Raw genomic sequence first — 20,762 nt, 5'->3', positions numbered from 1 at the left:
AGTTCATTTTTTAAAGTATGTCAATTTTTATCAAAAAATATCATTAAATAAGGAATTACGAAAAGAAAACGTTAAATTTTAGCCGATAACTGGTACAGTGCCAGTACCTGTATCTGAAAATTTCCAGCCTTATAATAGCGGTCCTAAAAACTTACAAGTTGTTGTTGTTGTTATTTTCCTGAAAAACTACTTTTGCTTTAGGTACTTATCGATCGTATTCATACTCGTATCTGAATATTTTAAGCCTTAATACATTATGATATCGATCCTAAATACCAACCTGGATATTTGGTGAATATCTACTTTCATTTAAGATGTTCTGACATTAATTATCAAAGACAATTAATTGTTTCTCAAAAGTCTTTCATGATTTTTTTTAATCATCATTTAATTAGGATAACTTTATTTTTGCTACAGAGAATGAAAGAAAACTTGTATATGTTCTAGACAATAACCACACTTCCTTGGTAAAAAATTAAGGAAGTTGACACCTGAAAAAATAGTAATGTCAATTATCTAAAAACCTAAAATACATTTATAATAAATGAATAAATTAAAAGGTGTTATTTTATAAAAGACTTTTACATTTTTTAAAACATTTTTGTCATTAACATGTGTGACCAAGTTCAAGTAATTTTAAACCATACATCTATTAAAATATAAGTCCTGAAAATCGTGATATTATATAAACAACAGACACGGTAAATATGCATATTTTCGTGTTTCTAATATGCATCATCCCAATAGTATATTGACAGTTTTCCTTTTTTTTTTTATATCTGTTGATGCAAGACATCTACCCAGGAAATTTATAACAATCCAAAACAGGAAAATAGACTAACTAGTAGATTTGTCAACAGTGCTATTAATGCAATTCTCTTTTCATTGAATATAACGATTTGTTTTCCATTGATACAAAACTAATGCTATTCTATAGTATGTGGCATTCTGTATTTTGTGGAACAGTCTCTCTCTCAGTGACTGTTGATAAGCCACTAACGCCCCGTGTAGATCCCCCACAACGTGCTGACAGATCCCCAGTATCTGCCACGAGATATCTCTAAGCTCTAAAGATACATAACTCCCGTCATCATAGAGCAGCAGTGTCTCTAGATCTGTCAGTGACTGTAGACACTGGGACCGGTTACCTAGTCTGTAGTTACATAACACACTTAACATGTCTGTCAATACATAAGGTGAAATATACAAGATATTTTCATCGTTTTCTTTACCCGTTCTTTGTTCCAAAACAAGTTCCTGAATGTAATAAACATCTTCCTGAAGCCATACATCGAATGCCCAAACCTTCTTCATACGTTTAGACAGAGACAAACCAGCCACACATTCATTATACCTTGCTCGGTCTAGTCGGCTATACAGGATATATGGCTGAGTGAGTCTTGATTTAACCAGAGCTGTAACATGAAGCGCCTCTCTATACTTACATGTTCTGAAGTAATACAGAGCGAGATACAACAAACAAGATACATCACCCACTCTACCTGCCAGCTTCAACAAGCTACAAGCGAGTTTGTTTGTTCTGTAGATTTTCTTATTTGTACTACCTGATAAACTACTGGTACTGATATTTATGAATGCTGTTACAACTGAAACATTTGCCGTACATTGCTGTAATGTTAATGTCTCATATTCTGTTAATGATTGATTCATCAAAATAATTATGAACCTCAGAATTAGATAATAACTCCTTATGTTTTGGCATAAAAAACTTTTCGCAACTATCTCATTTCTGATACAAACATCTAAATCGATACCACTCATGATATGATGACCTAGAAGTGGTTCTATTCTGAGAAAACTATAACACATAACTGGTTCAATAATTACTCTGACCGTCGGACTTTGTAACAAACAGGTCACACCCTTTTCGTAATACAAGTTAAGCTGTTCTAACAGACACTTGCGTGAGCGTTCACCTTTAACTGTAGACAATTTACTGGCAAACATGTTGTTCTGTGGGACAAAAAAGTTTGGAAACACACCACGATGAACGCAATGTAACAAATATCTTAAACATTTCCAGAAACAATCCAGTAAATTATTTGGGCACCATGTAATGTGTCCTATTTGTATCAGCCAGAACATCGTTGTCTTCACAAAATATGAACACAGGAATGGTTCTTCTATTTTAAGATTGATGACTTCCTTTAGAAATATTTTCAAAAGTCCGTAACACAGGAATTGCGTATGATTCATGGAATACACAAGTTTTTGTTCTGCCTGAGAAAACGATAGTCTCCAATCAAGTTCAAATTCATCGGCTGTTGTTTTATTTCCGACAGGCACAACATGACAGCCATTTTTAAGAATATCAACATACACGTGTTTTGGAGGCCAGTTATGCAGAATACATCTTTTTCTCCAATCACAGGTTAACTGTGGCCAGTGGGAACAATGAAAACAAAGAACAAGGTCAGTTTCTGAATGACCAAAGAAACCGTTTGCACAAGGACCATGGCTTTTTGCATTGCTAAAGGTTTTGTTTCCACTAATCCTAGTCAACATTCTTTGTCTCCACCTCACACATGATAAGTACATGCCGTCATTATATGGAACAAGTGACGATTCAATGAATTTATCTCGAGGTAACGTCAGAAGCTGTAGTCTGACAAACCCCGGTGATGTATCAGTGTCCTTCATAAGAATAATTGAATGTTTTGATAGATCATAAACACTGGACTGTGATAGGTCAGTTATCACTTTATGATTGGTAAACCAGAGCATTACGTCCATGTCAGAAGAATTAAACCTAAAGCCTTCCCTAAAACTACCACTGATCATCATTCGCTTTCCGCTATGAGTCTGTACAGGTTTCTTAATCATATCCGTCATGTCCTCTACCTCCCTCCTGACGGTCACTTCAGTCGGTGTCCCTAAATATCCACACAGACCAACGTACAGGGCCTCAGACACACGGCAATTGTCAGACATTCTTTAAATGAAACTTTTGTCCAATCAATTATCTCGCATTTCAGAAATAACATGCAACAGGAATTATTCAAGCAGTCTATGTATCACACCGTCATATTTACCTCTGTTCTTGTTTACCCTTCATATACCCATATCTGAAAATTTCCAACCTTATACAGTGTGTAATAACGATACTAAAACCAACCCTGATTTTCTTTTACAAATATCTACTTTCGCTTTAGTTGTTTACCGATCTTATATATACCCGTATCTGAAAATTTCCAGCGTTATACAATGTAATTATAGCTATACTAAAAATTTACCTGAATTGTTTATACGAATAACTACTTTCGATTTTGATGCTCTGACAGAAATTATCAAAGACAATTATATCTGTAATAAAGGTTCACCCCAAGGCATTTGTGCCTCATCACCCATGCACATCATAATCTTCCAAGATAAATATATGAACAATGGTACAAATCTGAGGTTAAAAATGTACTCGCTGATGCTAAAGATTCTTAAAAATTAACCATAAAAAAGAACTATACATGATATGAGTAAAATTTGGCCCCCATTATTCGCCATTTTCTGAAGTGTTTCGGGTACAATGAAATGTTTTGTTATTTTTATGGAAGAGTTGATATAAAATGTGATTTTCTCCTATTTTTTAATTTGATTTATTTGCACTCACTGGGAGTGTATGACGTCAGAGCTGACGCGATTTCTATAATTCAGTCAAAATTAGAAAAAAAATTACATTTTACTTATATTTTTACAAATGGGAAATGTAGAGTGCATGCTTGAAGAAACAAAATATTTCAATCAGAGATGTATCTACCAAATAGTAATAAATGACAAAAAAAATTTCTTGTATATTTTCTGAAAGAAAAAATGCTTGAAAACAGGCCGTTTCATGCTTAAAATGAAAAAAAAAATGGCGGGAAAAGGTTGTCTTTACGATGTCATATTTCTAAATTTGGACACTTTAATCAAAAGGAACATAATGTGAAAACATCACACGGATATTGTAAAAAGAAAACAAAGAATTACAGTATAATGATGACGTTCATTTTAAGGGCCACTTAAGGCCTTATTCATATATAGTCCTTCATGATACTGACAAAAATGATATCATGAAGGTATATAAAGCGTATGTTATTAATTTTCGTTACAATACGAAATATTCCAAACATTTATAAACCGCAAAAATTACATTTGACGTAAACCGTGTTTCAGATAACTCCTTTGCTCAAACTTGGTCACATGATAATTACCACCAATAGAAATAACACATTGAAATATAATTATTTTTAAATAAAAATTTAAATAAACACATTGAAATAATTATGTTTTTAGATATACTGCTTGTAGAAATATTAGACAAGTACTGAGATGTGGGAAAATGGAATAATTAATTTTTTTCAGAAGAATGATTTCTTTGCTAAGGAATTTATAGAAGATCAATTTTGTACAGGCCTAGGAGGACAATAATTCAGTTTTGCTCCAATTAAGACTTCCTAACGGCCGTCCCCACAAAAATTAACTAACAGAAATTTAACAACCAATATATTTTTGTCATTTTAGTAGAAATTAATATATTTTTGAAAAAATATATTTACGAAAATTGCTGCTCATATTGCTTGAAATGGAATGACTTAACTCTGTGAATGTTTAATGGCTAACATAGAATATACAAAACGAGGGTTGTTCGGAAATTATTAAGATATTTTCTCTTACTCCCTTGGGAAAAGAGACAAATCATTGAAATATCACCAGAAAGTAAACCAGGATATCTTTTATTAACGTAAAAATTAATGATTATTTGTTCATTCCTGGTAAGCCAACAAAGTTGCCTACATCCAATGACCCGGAGCAACCACAAACCCATCCCAACGTCATTTTAACGTTTCTCCTTGGTCCTATGTTTTAAACACCCTACAAACGAACGGAAAACATGAACTATTCTTCATTTTTTTTTTATTTTCTTTTTATTTAAAAATGACAACAGTTACATATTCTCCTCATTCTTGATTTTTTGAGAACAAAATTTAGTTATGTTTTCCCAAAAGTGTGAAACATCTCTTACATTCATTCTTTATATATCTTGGAACTGTTAAAATCAGTTTGTTTGTAAAAAGTAGTTGATATTTGGTCCCTTTATTTTAATTCTAGTTAAACAACAATTAAATAAACCCCAATTGAAGCTTTTGACCCTTTTCCATCGTATAGTTTTTATTTAAACAATTTCATGGCCAAAAAAGTTCTCTTGAGATTCACGCCAATTTTATGCATATTCCCTGCACTGCCTTGACGTCGAAATTCAATAAACCGTCTCTGTCAGATTTTTGTTATCAATAATTGTAGGTTTACCAACACTTAAAATGTAGATGTTAAAGTTTTTTAAACTCTGAGTCTTGGCCTGCGCCGGGCACCTCCACCACATGTCAATTGTAAACAAATTAATAATTATTTTGTAATATTACTTCGCTTAATTATTTGTTTTGTTCTCTCTGATGTTTATGCCAATGTTTACTAAAATTCGACACTTAAAAAGAGAAATGTTTGAGTGTCTCAATAATTTCCGAACAACCCTCGTATATGCAGGGAAAGTTTAACCTGTAAATTAATCATTCTGCTGTATTTTACGATGGGCAAGTTTAACCGGCTAGACACATTTCAATTATGACAAGTACATGCCACTTTATCACACAATTATCACAATTATGAAACAGGTTTTTGTATCTTAATCATGCTATTTGATGCAACGTTTTAAAGTTTGTTTAGTTCTGTTTAACGTATCTGTAATCATTTAAGAAAATGTTTTAGAAAATCAATTATTTCTTTCACGGGTATGGAGGTAGCAGTGCAAGCTGACGAGTATTATTAACATGTATACTTCTTTTTTTTCAATAATCTGTTACATCATAGTTCACATCAAAGCTAATAATTGAATAGATTTTCTTATACTGCACAGGAGGGTCATGGTTGTTACAGAAAAGGAAATTGCTGAATGAAGGTAGACAACCACCACTTCCTTCATCATTATCATCATATTCATCATCGGCACCGTGGTCGTATTCACAATGTCATCAGCAGCAGCACCACCATTTCAACTCAAAAGTTTTGTCACTTGTACTTTTATTTTTCGTAGGTACCTGTATGTATTATTTTTAAAAGCAAACTGCATACACTTTATCCAGTCCCGGCCTCCTATACCAATCATTTTCTGTCAATTTTCTGAATAACACACATGCTCATTAGTGAAAAACAACTAATGAAATCACGATAACGCTTTAAATCATGGGTTTTTGTTTTGCTATATCCCTTTTAACATGGAGAAATTCACAGAAATTCGTTTGGACCCTTGTTTGATTTTGCTCAAATTTTAAACATAATCATCCAGGTACTTTCAAACCGTTTGCAATGTAAATTTCAGTTGACCGAATATAATAAGCATTACCTTATTTTACAAGATAAAGGCGATATTCCAAAGCAGGAAATTTTGATTTTTGTTTCTGAATGAGTGTAGTGTTGGCACCAAGATAATTGTGAAAAACAAATTAATTATAAATTAAAGAAAATGAGAACAAAATAAGAAACCAAGACGGACTAACACATCCAGTTTATCAAGTGAGTTTCATTGATCAGGACTTGTCGTTCCTTGATTAAATATTTACACTTTTATTTTTACATTACAGATATTAACTGATGTTAATATATTTGTTTTGTGGCACAGTAATTAATAATAATATCGATTTGATAACAATGTTTATTTTTTATTTTTTAAACAAGTTATATGCTATTTTTTATGTTTGCATTACCTTTAACCCCCGATTGATTATTAAGGAGGGCTCAAGAATGGTCTTTACTATTTTTAAACTATATTTTTAGACTATATTTATATTCTCTAGAAGAAAAGCCCTATATGAAGTATAGAAATATACCCACATTTAAAAGAAAAAATGGATTTATTTTTACTTATTACATGTTTATAGCTATACATACTATTTTCTTATAAAGAATATTTTAATTCGGTAGATATGATGGTTATTTTGTTGACCATTATAAACTAATAATCTATCAGGTCTACTGTAACATTTTATGATTTCAGAGCCATAATCTATTATGAAGTACCGAGAAGTCAAAAGGAGAATATTCAATATTTTCGATATAAGAAAATTTGAATTGTCTCCAGAAACATTTATGCAGAGCTCATCGTCTCGATGAGATTACATTTGTTTACCCATCAAATCTCTCTTTTACTTTTTTTTTTTTTATATGTGATGCAATGTTCTGAAAGCTGTGATTTTATATTGAGAAAACAACCACATATTTTTTACTTGATAATTTTGAATAATTTACTATGTATTTTTATTCAGAGCTCTTCTTTTAAGGCTCTTAATATAGTGTAAATGAGACCATCCAGCCTTTTTCAAGTCATATTAACAATCGGAGAATCGCTCGGCCTTTTTCGTCATGTCGCGAAGAAACGTTTTTTCTCGACTTGACGGAAAAGGCCGAGCGATGTTCCGATTAATCATATCAAATGACGACCAAACACGCATTTAGTACAATTTGTATCAGTGATTAGTATTCAACAAAGACATTTTAGATACAATTGATTATTCTGGTTCAATTCAATTGTAGATACCAAAAAGGAACTGGACATTAGAACCTATCGTGGAGCATGCGCATCAAGAGGAATCAAGTACAAAGAATTCATCATTAAGAAATTATTACATGAAACCCAGGACGTTGTACTGGTATTATTGAAGGCAATAGGGAATGTGTGCACTCTAATTCGTCAAAAAATATAGAGCAACCACTAAAGATAAGTTCGAGCAGTTTTTTAAAAAGTCATTTTTATGGTCGATTTGTATGCAAAGGTAGTTTCGATTACTTTGTAATATTGTCAATGAGAATTAAAAAAAATAATCGATGTTTGGACACAAAAGACTAAACTGATAATGAAAATTAGTTTTGGATTTGCACTTTTATACGTTTGAAGGTGTATTGATAGTTAGTTTTTGGTTTGTTGTTACTGAGCATCTTTTATTTGTATAATATCCATAAAAAATATCCATTAAATACAAGTATTTATTGAAGTGAATGCAGAACAGACATATGATAAATGTATGTCTACACGCAGCTGATACTTACGTTTGGGTATTTTTAGAAAAAAAATCGAGAAATAAATTGCCAAACTTAAAACGATTTCTGTACAAATTAGATGTATTGGTCTTCAGTTGCAAGTACAGGAACTTTACTCCAACAAGCATGAATTTATTCAATGCATTTTGCTTTTCTAAATATCAAAATTCTAAATGTGAAGATAGCTTATATATTTTAAGCCCAGACCTTCCAGCATACAACCATCTCCTCGGAAATGTAAAGTTGCTGAATATAAAAAGTACAATAAACAGAGAAAATATATTGCAGTCCCCCTCCCCCTATGTCATGGGCAACATAGGTTGGTTCGTCAGAATATAGAAAAACCTGTGAGTTACATTGTAAAGAATGTCTTGTCTGTAACTCACTCTTCCCATTCAATTTAATTCCAAAAGTTCAGTTTCACGTATATACACTTAGCAAAATTGCTAATGCACCACTTACTATTTCTTTGATTGTTTTAGATCAGAACGCAACAAAGAATGATTAGTATATTATTTCAATAGTTTATTATAATACAGAAAATGAAACATCGTTTGTTGCAAACTTATTGACCAGTTGCTTTGAATACTGTTTATGAAACATTGGTACCCCCATTATGTGATTCACATATCAATATCGGGTGCAATCTCCATTTGCTCGGATAAATGCGACGTGTCTGTCTTGTCGCCTAGTAGTCACGCGGCACGCTTTGAAATAATTCTTGCTCAGTTTCTCACACTTCCGGTTTGTACAAATTTCCGGTACAACCTTGCAATTGACGTGTGGTGCCTATTACACACTGTGGTTACCAAAAAAAAAAGACATTGCTTTAATTCGATAAGCATGCTACATCATGTTTTAGCCAATATCACAGGTAACCGTTGCATTATTAAAAAGATCTTCTAACCTCTCTAAGGAGCATCCTGCAGAGACCATACCAACTGCCCTGCCACGCTTTTCTGTGGTCAAATGCGGCATACCCCGTCGGGTTTTTTGTGAGAGATTTTAGTAATACATGCATCAATAATAAGAAAACAAAAAGAAAAGGAAAGATTTATTTTCCCAAAAGAGTGTGAGTACGATTTGAGCATTTCTAAAGAACAGTTACGCTTCGGTTAACATTGTATCCATTTATCCGTTTGGGCATTTAAATGTCTTACTTATGATTAAGGTCAACTAATTAAACTCATCTTTAAAAAATTTTTAGGATGAAAATATTATTTCATTTTGAATGGTGTGTTAACAATTTTGTCCAGTGTATTAATTCAAGCCATCACAAAATGGTCTCGCAGTGATTTAAAATAAATTGAATATGGGGAATTTGCTGTGTGCTGATTACTCACTTGTATATAAAGAGTAAAACTTAAAGTTTTTAGGTTTTATTGTCATTGACTTGGTAATGCTGTAGTCATATTTTTTACTTTAGATATCAAGCTGAGATTTTGATTAAATCATTGCATTTGCTAATAAACATGCAACGTGTACATTTTATTTTGAATCGATGATAACGAAATAAATGTATGTAAAAAATACGTTGACAGTGATTTATATCGGTTTGCACAATAGCCAGAAGTAATATAATATTAAAGATACGCAACTGTTTGTATTTTCTAACAGAATAATAATGGTCTTGGGTCGCATTTTTTAAAATTTTACAATAAGCAGTCTATTACATGTACATGTAGTAGTGGACACCTATTTCCAAATCATTACAATGTATAAATTGGAAAAACAGAATTCTGGAATAATACGTCCTTGTTTTTAACACACATACTGAAGTTTCGAAGTTGAAAAGATATGTATATTAATCTTATTAAAATTAGAACTTCCATCCGCTCCCTTGTTTTCGATATGTCGAGTATGTCATAAATCTGGCAGCGGATCGAAGTTCTAAATTTTATTAGGTTGTATGTTTATCTGTATATCTTTGCAAAACAAAGCTTACAAAACCCAATAAAAACCAGGGATTTATTAAACAGAACAAAATCTACCGAAACAAATGCAAAATTAAAATATATATGCAAATACATGTACATCAGCTGAATTCCACACGCAGGTTACGTGATTGCTCTTTGGCTCTTTTATAAGTGACAATTTTGATTTTACATACAATAAGCATGCAGGAAATACAAAGAGGACATAGCAAAATAATTGATATTATAAAAAAAAATATAAAAATTAGTTTACAAATGGATTTATATTCAAAGCAATAGCAATGTACTGTAATGAAAGAGGTATAACCTAAAGAGTAGAAATTAACAGGACGCGACACTCAAGTTCCCTACATATTTTAAACACAATTTCTTCGCGTGCGAGGTTCGCAAGAGCTTTGTCGGGAATATTTCTCGCCGCAAATGCAGACATTTAATGTCTCTTGTAAAGCGTACAGGTACATATTACAGTACAAATTTTTTAGAATAAATGATGAAATAAATATTGTCATTTTATAAAAGACTTCCATTAAGTTTTACAATTTTGTATCATTAAAGTGTGCGACCAACATCAAGTGATTCTTTCCAATAACAAAGTCCTGAAAACCGTGATATTATTTATCAAATCTGGTAAATCTGCGTGTTTTCGTGTTCCTCACACAATCAGCAAATTGCAAGTTTTCCTTACTTTTATACTTATCAGTCTTCTTTCTACAATTCTTTTGATTTAACGAATTTTATGAAATATTTTGTTGTGTTCAGTTTCACTTAATTAATGCAAATTTATTCAAAAGTAATGCTATTCTATATTGTGTGGCACTCTGTATCTTATGCAATGGTTTCTGTCTCAGTGACTGTTGATAAGACTGTAACGCCCCATTTAAGTCCCCCAAAACGTGCTGACAGATCCCCAGTATCTGCCACGAGAGGTCTCTGAGAAAAAGAGGTACATATCTCCCCTCATCATAGAGCAGCAGTGTCTGTAGATTAGTCAGTGACTGTAGACACTGAAATCGGTTACCTAGTCTGTGATTACATAACACACTAAACATGTCTGTCACTACATAGGGTGAAATATGCAAGGTATCTATACCGTTGTCTTTACATGCTCTTTGTTCTAAAACAAGTTCCCGGATGTAATAAACATCAACATGAAAACGTAAACTGTTCACCCAAGCTCTCTTCATACGTTTAGACAGAGACCAACCAGCCACACATTCATTGTATCTTACTCGGTCAACTCCGTTATATACGATATAGGACTGAGTGAGACCTGATTTAACTAGAGCTGTAACATGAAGAGCCTCTCTATACCTGCATGTTCTATAGTAAAACATACCAAGATAAAACAAACAAGAGACATCACCCAATCTACCTGCCAGCTTCAACAAGTTACTAGTAAGTTTATCTGATCTGTAGATTTTCTTATTTATTTTTTTATTTGCACTATCTGATGAACTACTAGAAGTGAGATTTATGAATGCTGTTTCAACTAAAACATTTGCCGCACATTGCTGTAATGTTAATGTCTCATATTCTGTAAGTGACCGATTTGACAAAATTACTACTAGTATGAACCTCAGAATCAGATAGTTATCCCTTTTGTTTTGTTTTGAATAATTTCTCGCGTATAATTCATGCATGATACAAATATCTGCATCAGCAGCACTCTTGACATGAGCTAGAAGTGGTTCTATTCTGAAAAGACTGTTACATGTTACTGGTTCAATCATTGTTCTGACCATCGGACTTTGTTACAAACAAGTCACGCCCATTTCGTAATACCTGTTAAGCTGCCTTAAAAGACACTTGTATGTACGCACATCTTGAACTGCAGACAATTTACTGGCAAACATGTTGTTCTGTGGGACAAAAAAGTTTGGAAACACACCACGATGAACGCATTGTAACAAATATTTAAAACATTTCCAGAAACAATCCAGTAAGTTATTTGGACACCATGTAATATGTCCTATTTGTATCAGCCAGAACATCGTTGTCTTCACAAAGTATGAACACTGGAATGGTTCTTCTATTTTAAGATTGATGACTTCCTTTAGAAATATTTTCAAAAATCCGTAACACAAAAATTGCGTATGATTCATGGAATACACTAGTTTTTGTTCTGCCAGAGAAAACGATAATCTCCAATCAAGTTCATTTTCATTACCTGCTATTTTATGTCCGACAGGCACAAAATGACAGCCATTCCTAAAAATATCATCAAAAACGTGGTTTTGAGGCCAGTTATGCAGAATGCATCTTTTTCTCCAATAACAGGTTAATCGTGACCAGTGGGAACAATGAAAACAAAGAGCATAGTCATGTTCTAAATAACCAATGAAACCGTTAGTACAAGGACCATGGCTTTTTGCATTGTTAAAGTTTTTCTTTCCACTAACCATAGTCAACATTCTTTGTCTCCACCTCATACATGATAAGTACATGCCGTCATTATATGGAACAACTGACGATTCAAAGTCTCCATCTCGTGGTGACGTCAAAAGCTGTAGTCTGAAAAACCCCGGTGGTGTATCAGTGTCCTCCATAAGAATACTGTAGACGTATTTTTTTCCACGGGGTCATAATTCCGCGGAATCGCAATATCAATTTAATCCGCGGGTAAAAATTTACGCGGATTCTTTGAATGAAAAAAAAAATCATTTGAATAAATATTATTAAATTTAGTTCTGAGCGATTTTCATTACCTAGAATTTGTCCAACTTTGGACTTAAATTGTAAGAACTGTTCCCAGTGAACAGTAATTATCGGTTGTGCACTGGTCGGTAGTCATTAGTTAGCCGTCAAGATGTTATGACGCCAGCTAAAATCGTCTTGTGAAACACCACATGATAATTATTTAAATTATGAGTTGATCAGTTTTATCCATTAAAGGTCAGAGCACAAAGGGATCTAAAATTGCAGTAAAAACACGGGTCTTAGCCTCAGTTAATTGGGTCATTGAAAGACAGACCCGCTTGAGGCTATTTGTCGTCTGACACGTGCCGTTATCTCAAACTGGGAAAATTTTAAATTTCATGCAAGTAGTTTTACAGAAAATTCAATTCTTTAAGAGATTAAATTATTTATTATGTGAATTCTCAATACAAATTTGTTTGACAGTTTGCATGGATAAAAACGATATACATTGGGTACACGTATATGCAAGTGTTAAATAATGTAGAAACTTCCGATTATCCTTATTCATGTAATGCAATTTCAAAATTTTATTCCAAAATGCACTTTAAGTACACTGGGAAAAAATTCCGCGGAAAATTTGTTCCCGCGTTCATAGCGTAAATTAATACCACGCGGACAAAAGTACGTCTACAGTAATTGAATGTTTTGACATATCATAAACATTGGACTGTGATAGGTCAGTTATCACTTTATGATTAGTAAATCAGAACATCGTGTCCGTGTCAGAAGATTTAAATCTATAGCCTTCCCTATAACTACCACTCTTTATTTATCGCATACCACTATCTATCTGTACAGGTTTCTCTATCATCTCCGCCATGTCCTCCACCTCCCTCCTAACGGTCACTTCTGTCGGCGTACCTATATAACCACACAGACCCACGTACAGGGCCTCAGACACACGGCAAGTGTCAGACATTCCGTGATTTTAACTTTTGTCCAATCAACTATTTCGTATTCTTTAATAATATTCAACAGAAATAATTCACCCTATCCATGTATCACTCCGTCATATTTACCGTGTATAAGAAACCTTTGGCTAGCGAAGATGTATTTACTACAATCGTATACCCGTATCTGAAAATTTCCAGCCTTAAAATAGCGATACTAAAAACTAATCTGGATTTTTTTGTACGAATATCTACTTTCGCTTTAGATGCTTGCCAATCGTATATATGCCTGCATCTGAAAAACTTCAGCCTTATACAATGTAATAGCAATAATAAAAACTATATCTTTTTTCGCTTTATATTATCTGACAAATTAATAACGACAAGAGTTTCTGTGACGAAAATTTAACCCAAAGTCTTAACCTAATTTTTTTTTCTTTTTTTAAATCTGAGATAACTTTATTTTCGCTAAAGAAAATAGAAAAAAAAGTATATGTCCTTCCAGACGATAATCACGCTTGTTTTGTACATTAATATTCAATAAGAATTTATCAATAACGATTTTAGTGAAGGTTTTATTAATTTAAAAAATCGGGTTTAATGATACGAATTAAATAATTCATGCATTAACGGGATAATATAGTGGTTTAAATTACCAAACGTACAATGCTAGTATCTGATCAATATTTGTAGAAAAACCTATATTAGGCACAGGTGGACTCACCAAACAAGTCTTAAAATCTAGTTCTTTGTCTCTAACTAGATATTTCATCACAACCCACAGCTCAAACATTGTTTACAAGTAAAAATGTGGGACAGTGACTCTCAACTCTATATTGATACTCATATTATTATGACCACTATATAAAGCCCACTCTTAGGTGAAATTTGGAATAGACGATGTATGGCAAAGGAGAAAGGCCATTGGGCCACATCACTCATCTCAGCAACTCCTTCTAATATAAATATATGAACATTTGCACAATTCTGGGATTAAAATTTTACTCGCTTATGCTTAAAATTTAAACCCCAAAAATTCAACCTGAGACTGGCGAAATGAAGCCTGAATGTACTATCAAACTACATCTACCAGTAAAAGCGGTGACCTTATGTCGTAGCCCAAAAATTCCCTTCACTGAATATCTGCATGACATGCCAGTGTAAATACATTTATTAGGTAAATAGGACAATTTTCACCGACAAGTTGCAAGTTTTGAACCCAACGAAGAGACGGTTTATCGCAAGGAAGATCACTTCGAGAGATTTACGAAATGAAAAAAAATACAATTCATAAGAAGTATGAATTCTAATCAAGCCGCGAAAAACTGAAATTTTTTTTAACGTCTTGGGTACTGGAAAATCTAATGCACTCATACTGAGTGTATTACAATGGAAGACATAAAAGAGAAAATTAAAAAAAAAATCAATGTTACGAGTTATCTTCCTTGCAATAAACCCTTATGTTAGCAACCATCTTGCATTCTATACACAGAGGGACTGATTTTTTTTTTTAAATGTTTGTTTTTGGTAATTTTGGACAATGAATGAATAAATTAGATTATAAATATGTCAAAAAAGGATAATTTGATAAAAAAAAGAAAAGAAAAATAAAGTCCCGGTCGGGTGTCTTTATGTTGGGGCGGGGGGGGGGGGGGGTGTCGATCCTGTCCTTAAGCACATGTGATGTGACTCCTGAAAAAAAAAAGACATACACCGAATATTGATATTCTGAAAATATCGAAAATTGTATGATTGATCCCTATTATTATCTTAAAAACTTAATTCTCTAAGATCTACGTTAAATATATCCGTTAAAGTGTTTTAAATGAATTAAGATTCCGTCATCTTATAACAAGTTTTGCGAGGTCTGAAGTTGGTCGGTAAGAGCGCTTTGGCCGTCGCTTTCTTGCTGATCGTGTCCAAAATATACAGATAACAAAAACAAGTATTCCTTTTAAGGGAATGTAATATCATTGGTCAGCTCTGGTAAAGCATGTCTAAAAGCATTACGGCACATGCAATAAACGTGATAAATAAGTTATATCGCACCATTTTGTTTATTTCCGAAATATTAATACATGAATAAACTTAACTTTTAGAAAGCATTGATGAAGTTTTCCGGTCAATTTTTTCTTTGATACGTCGATCAATAGAAAAATTATTATCTTCATTTTTAATTACATTTTAAAATCAATTTATTTTATCAACAAGTCTGATCAATTTTATTTTTTAAAGTTGAATAAAAACAATCAACACAAAAATATACATCAAAATTACATGTACAAACGTTAACAATAATAAAAATGAACAAATTCTGAATTCGCACCATATATAGTTATAAAATTCAAATATAAACGAAATATAAGCAAAAGACAAAGTATTTCATAAATAATATTTTCACAGACTAAAACACCTTAAAATTTGCATAAAAGCAAGCCAAATGTCAGTAAAATACAAAAAAATATCACAGATAATTTCATATTTATTAAAATGTTAAACCAATCAACAGACTCATCAGCAAATCAATCAAAATCCAACTTTGATAGACCATGCCCATTTTTGTAAACCTCGGACACAACGTTTGCCAAGTCAATTCTTCCGACAGTTTTTAGTGATGAAATAAGGAAATCAACCATGGCGGCCCTTGCAGCTTTCCCCCTCCATTCACAAAGAACCCGCAAGATGGTTCGTAATATATCCCCATCGCATTCATCCTTAGCCGTCGCCGTCCAACTTTCACTCACGCCTAACTGTACACCGAGCATGCGCCCGTCTCTCTCCGAGAGAACACGTGAAAGGTTCATAATGCTGTCATGTGACAACATCTTCCTCGCAGCTGAAAATTTGATACATCAAAATGATCATTAATTTTTGTGAATTATTTAGGTGAAAACAAGGTCGAAAATTATTACTAGATAGTTCTTTGTTTTAAAATTAAAAAAAAAGAGACAAACCTTCTTCTTTCTGCTTCATTTGTTCCCTAAGGTGGTTGCTTTCATTGTTTTTGTTGAATGTTTTTGCAGTTATTTCGTCTGAAAATAAATCACAACTTATCGCATAAAATATTCACAACAACCCCCAATAAATTGGTTGGAATGCCTTCATTTCAAGATAATTTATTATTCTTGAATTTTCACGACAACAATTTTTTTCCGAAAACAATTTTTAAAAAAAATACTGTTATTGATTTTTCATTGTAACATATGAACCTGTGGGGAGCTCGGACAAATCCCGAACGGGAATATTAACACTATGGAACAGATGTGCACTATCCTCTTCATAAAATGCAAAAGCTGCGTACGGTATTTTCTCTTGGTCTCGATGAACTTCCATCGGAATATTCACGTGATTATCTGCACCAATCAAATAGGTGATCTTAAACGCATCCGGTGGATCAGCCAACCGTAGTTTAACTTGTCCGTCTACTTTCAAAATCAAGGTCTGTTTCTGCCGCAAGGTGATGTCCTTAGACCTGCTTTGTTTTACCTCGATCAGCCCGGCTTTTTCCTTGTTTTCGACATCATCTCGGATCATGTTTTTATCGATGCATTCGATCCAAACAAAAAAGGAGCCTTCCTCTTTGTTCCTCTGTGAATCGTCAATGAACGTACAGATGTTACAGAGCTGAACTAGTCCAAAGATCAACTGGAACTCTTTCTTTAGAGTGTCTCTCATGTTAAGGAAGATTTTTCTGATTCTTGCAAATCAACAAATGTAAAGTCTACAAGTTTGTCGAATTTTGACATGACCATATATGGAAACAGTGACGTCACCGATTAAAAAAAAGGCTCGCTGCAGGTAAAGGCATGCCCTAATCGCCGGAATAGGGACGGAATAAATAAAAAAATATATATAAGTTAGGTCTATAATCATATTGTCTCTGGAAAACAACTTTATTTAATAGAAAGTATTATTTTTTGGAAAGTTTTCGATAAGAAAAACAAAGAATTTAAAGACATTGGTTTTGAGATTTTGATTATTATGCGACATAAAAAGTGACACCCCCTTTGAAAATAAATAAATAAAAATTCCAAAGAGTAGGTTAACTGTCGTGAAATTAAAATGCATATAGATTATTTTTAAAAATGTTTCATTTTGCATTGTCGGTAATATATAGGGAAAAAAGCCTATCATGCAGGCGAAAATTTGCATTTTTTAACATTTCAAGCAATTATTACGGGATATGAGCATGACGTCCTGAATGTCGATTCAATACAGACTCACTTTGTGAAATTGGTTGATAAAAAATCCCGGAGAGCTATTATATTACAGCTTTACAGCCACTTGTGAACATGTACTGTTTGCCATAAAGCAAGTACTTAATTTTGTAAAAGTATCGTCAATACGGTATATACATGTATTTTAAAATATTCTATGATTTAAACTTTACCAGTTCATATACAATCAAATTCATCTGACTCACCCCGTTCCTTACTTTCAGAAATCCAATTTCCGAAGAAAAATCATAATTGCAAAAATAGTATACCATTACTATTTCTTCAAACCTTTCAATTTTTAATAAAACATGGTGCTTAATTAATAATCATAAAACTTCTTTTTATTTATAACAGTTTTAGATTGTTTTATCATTTATCTTTCACTTGCACAACAAATTCGTTTTGATTTTTTAAAAAAAAGTATAAATACAACATGTATACATGTTGTTACATACATTTTTCCGCAAAAAATTACCAAATCTTTGCAGGTCGTTTATTCTCACTTATTCAGAAAAATAACACTCTATATGCAATGTTTTTGCCAAAAATGAGTAAGTTCAACAGCTGATCTTTTAATAAATTATCAGAAATCAAAATCCCAGCAATTTGCATACCTCTGATATATGTATAATTGATATGCAAAAGAACAATTTCCTATCTCGAAAACTGTACGAGGAGTTATCGGTACAATAAGGGTACCTTTTTGGTAGCCACTCGCCCGCCCGCCATTTTCACTATTTTAATAATCGAAAAACCCGGTTAAAAATTCTGTCATAGACCTTGTAGACTTTACATTTGTCAATGTGTATCATGTCAGATGTGCTATTGCCGAGCCTGAAGATACAAATGCAGAAACTGCGGATTGAAAGTGTGCATAGTTGAATGTTTAATTAACTGATGAAAATAATAAAGCTGCAAATTGTGCATCATGCAAAGGAACTGAGTCAAATCTTACACGTGTTTATGCCCGAGTTTTATAGGTTACACGATCAGAATTACATATATTCATACTCAGACTCGCACACCAACACGATTACATATTCGGATTTGCAAGTTTACATGTCTGGATTTTTGAACACGATTACCCTCCATAAGTATCCGGGTTCAAATCTCAACACTTAAGCTCGACAGAGTTTGACAAAACTGCAAATACGTACCTGATGACAACAAGTTGTGAATCCTGGTCTTCTTCGTCGTCCATAGAAACCTGGACGCTGATGTTTTTGGTGTCATCACACTCTCCGTCCATCCAAATTTCCACGGCATCAGAAACGGCCATGATTCCCCGCACTGAATCCGGGCACTGTTCTTTGAGATTGGCCACCTCCCTTGCATCGTAAGGAATGACCTTGTATAAAAATAACCAAATCTAATTACCTTAGAATTACTTTGTAGAATCAAACTCAAGATAACTGCCGTATGGATTAATTAAAGCTGCTTGGTCCGATTTTTTCGTTATTACAGTATCAAAATTTTGTTCATACAAATCATTTATCTTAGAAAGTTATGGACTTTCTCCTATTTACACCAGCAGAATCCATCTCCTTTCAAAGTTAGAAATATTCAAAGTAAATAAAAATAATTTCTCTTTGGGCAAACGAAAAAACAAACCAAAATGCATCACGGGAATGTTTAGAAAAGGAAACCGCATGGTTTCGTCCCCCGAATGATTGGGGTTATTCAACCAGTCCTGCATCGACTGTAAAGAAAGCAGACTTTAGATATGTTGGTGAACAAAACGAACACATGTTTATTTGAATTTGTCTGATCATTTGTCTTACCATTTCGACCTTTATTTAGAGCGATGTCAAATTCGTAATACAACCATACCCGTCTCGTCGTCAGGGGTGAAATTTAACAGGAGGCGAAATAATGCGGTACCTTTTAATGTCGTTTGTTTTGTTAGCAAATTTTGTACGTATTTTTCGTCATTGAAATTTGGCTTAATTGACTGGGAAAACTACTGCAATGTCTATTATTATACATATACTAAGCATAGCCATCGTTTAAAAGCGTGCATAAAATTTGATATAAAATCGGACCAAGCAGCTTTAATAACCTTATTTTACTATGCATATGTCATCATTTATCTAGTTAAATTTATTACCTTTATTTTTATTTGCTTCGTTTCAGCAACTAATCCAGCAGAAAAAATGACCTTGACATCCGGGTTGACCTCGCTCGTAAAGGTCGTTTCTTCGGGTGTCACTTCACAAGTCTCCGAGAGGATCTCAACGTAGGCAGTGAATGCTTCCAAACATTTGGTCTTAAAGGAAAGACGTGCGCTACTCTCATCAGATTCCTGCAAAAGAGAATGCCAATCTCTAGTAAACACTTTTTAATATAGCACAAAATTTGCACACTTGATTTAATTCTCATTTACAGATGGATTTTAATGGCCATTTAAAACATTTTTTGGATCTTTTAGAATAGAATAATACGGTGGAGATATAAAGGGGAAAATTCCAATTTGCTAGTCACCATTTTGTTGCTAAAAAAGTAACATATTAATTGGAAAGTGTGGAAATGTCTAAATTTAATTAAAATGTTTTTAATTTCAAGCAATTTAAAAGATACCTCATTCACTGTCTCCACCTCTCTCTTGTTTTGCGATAACTTTAATAGTCTTGTTCTTAGTGCTGGACAAAGGAACGTAGGTGAAATCGATCTCTACTTCCGCCGACGTCCGTAACGGTCCATTTCTGACGACGTAGACGTCAGACACAAGCACCTGGTCGGAGGTCAAGGGAATCTCGTCCAACCATGTGTCGCGATCTCTCATTGGACAAGAGCCAAGGGAGCAGTTAGCAACCTCAGTGTAAACATCCGGTTTGTAGTAGATTGTTGCATCACTTCCGTTTGGATCATCAATACAGACTGTTACTCTAGAAATAATCACCATCAATGTATAATTATGTAGACAGTGACACTATAACAGA

The 20,762-nt window shown here is 33.3% G+C and overlaps 3 protein-coding genes across 6 annotated transcripts in view; all 3 read right to left on the bottom strand.

Annotated features, from left to right (window-relative positions):
• Nucleotides 1–20,762, bottom strand: part of LOC105317104 (uncharacterized) — a 125,265-nt gene that overhangs the window by 33,190 nt on the left and 71,313 nt on the right. The window lies entirely within an intron of this gene.
• On the bottom strand, nt 621–3,146 carry LOC136272319 (uncharacterized). The gene has a single exon (XM_066073747.1). The coding sequence runs from the start codon at nt 2,950–2,952 to the stop codon at nt 883–885; it is 2,070 nt and encodes a 689-aa protein (XP_065929819.1). The 5' UTR covers nt 2,953–3,146; the 3' UTR covers nt 621–882.
• Nucleotides 15,929–20,762, bottom strand: part of LOC136272210 (uncharacterized) — a 35,791-nt gene continuing 30,957 nt past the window's right edge. The window contains exons 14-15 of the mRNA XM_066073428.1: nt 16,561–16,638; nt 15,929–16,442 (exon numbers count right to left, since the gene is read on the bottom strand). Coding sequence (XP_065929500.1) covers nt 16,129–16,442; nt 16,561–16,638 — 392 coding nt within the window. The 3' untranslated portion in view covers nt 15,929–16,128. The remainder of the gene's footprint in view (nt 16,443–16,560; nt 16,639–20,762) is intronic.

The sequence above is a fragment of the Magallana gigas genome, chromosome 10 (assembly GCF_963853765.1).
Source record: "Magallana gigas chromosome 10, xbMagGiga1.1, whole genome shotgun sequence".
Classification (NCBI taxonomy): domain Eukaryota; kingdom Metazoa; phylum Mollusca; class Bivalvia; order Ostreida; family Ostreidae; genus Magallana; species Magallana gigas.
Note: the sequence above shows the minus strand (reverse complement) of the source record. Positions and strands in the feature narration are given on the sequence as shown.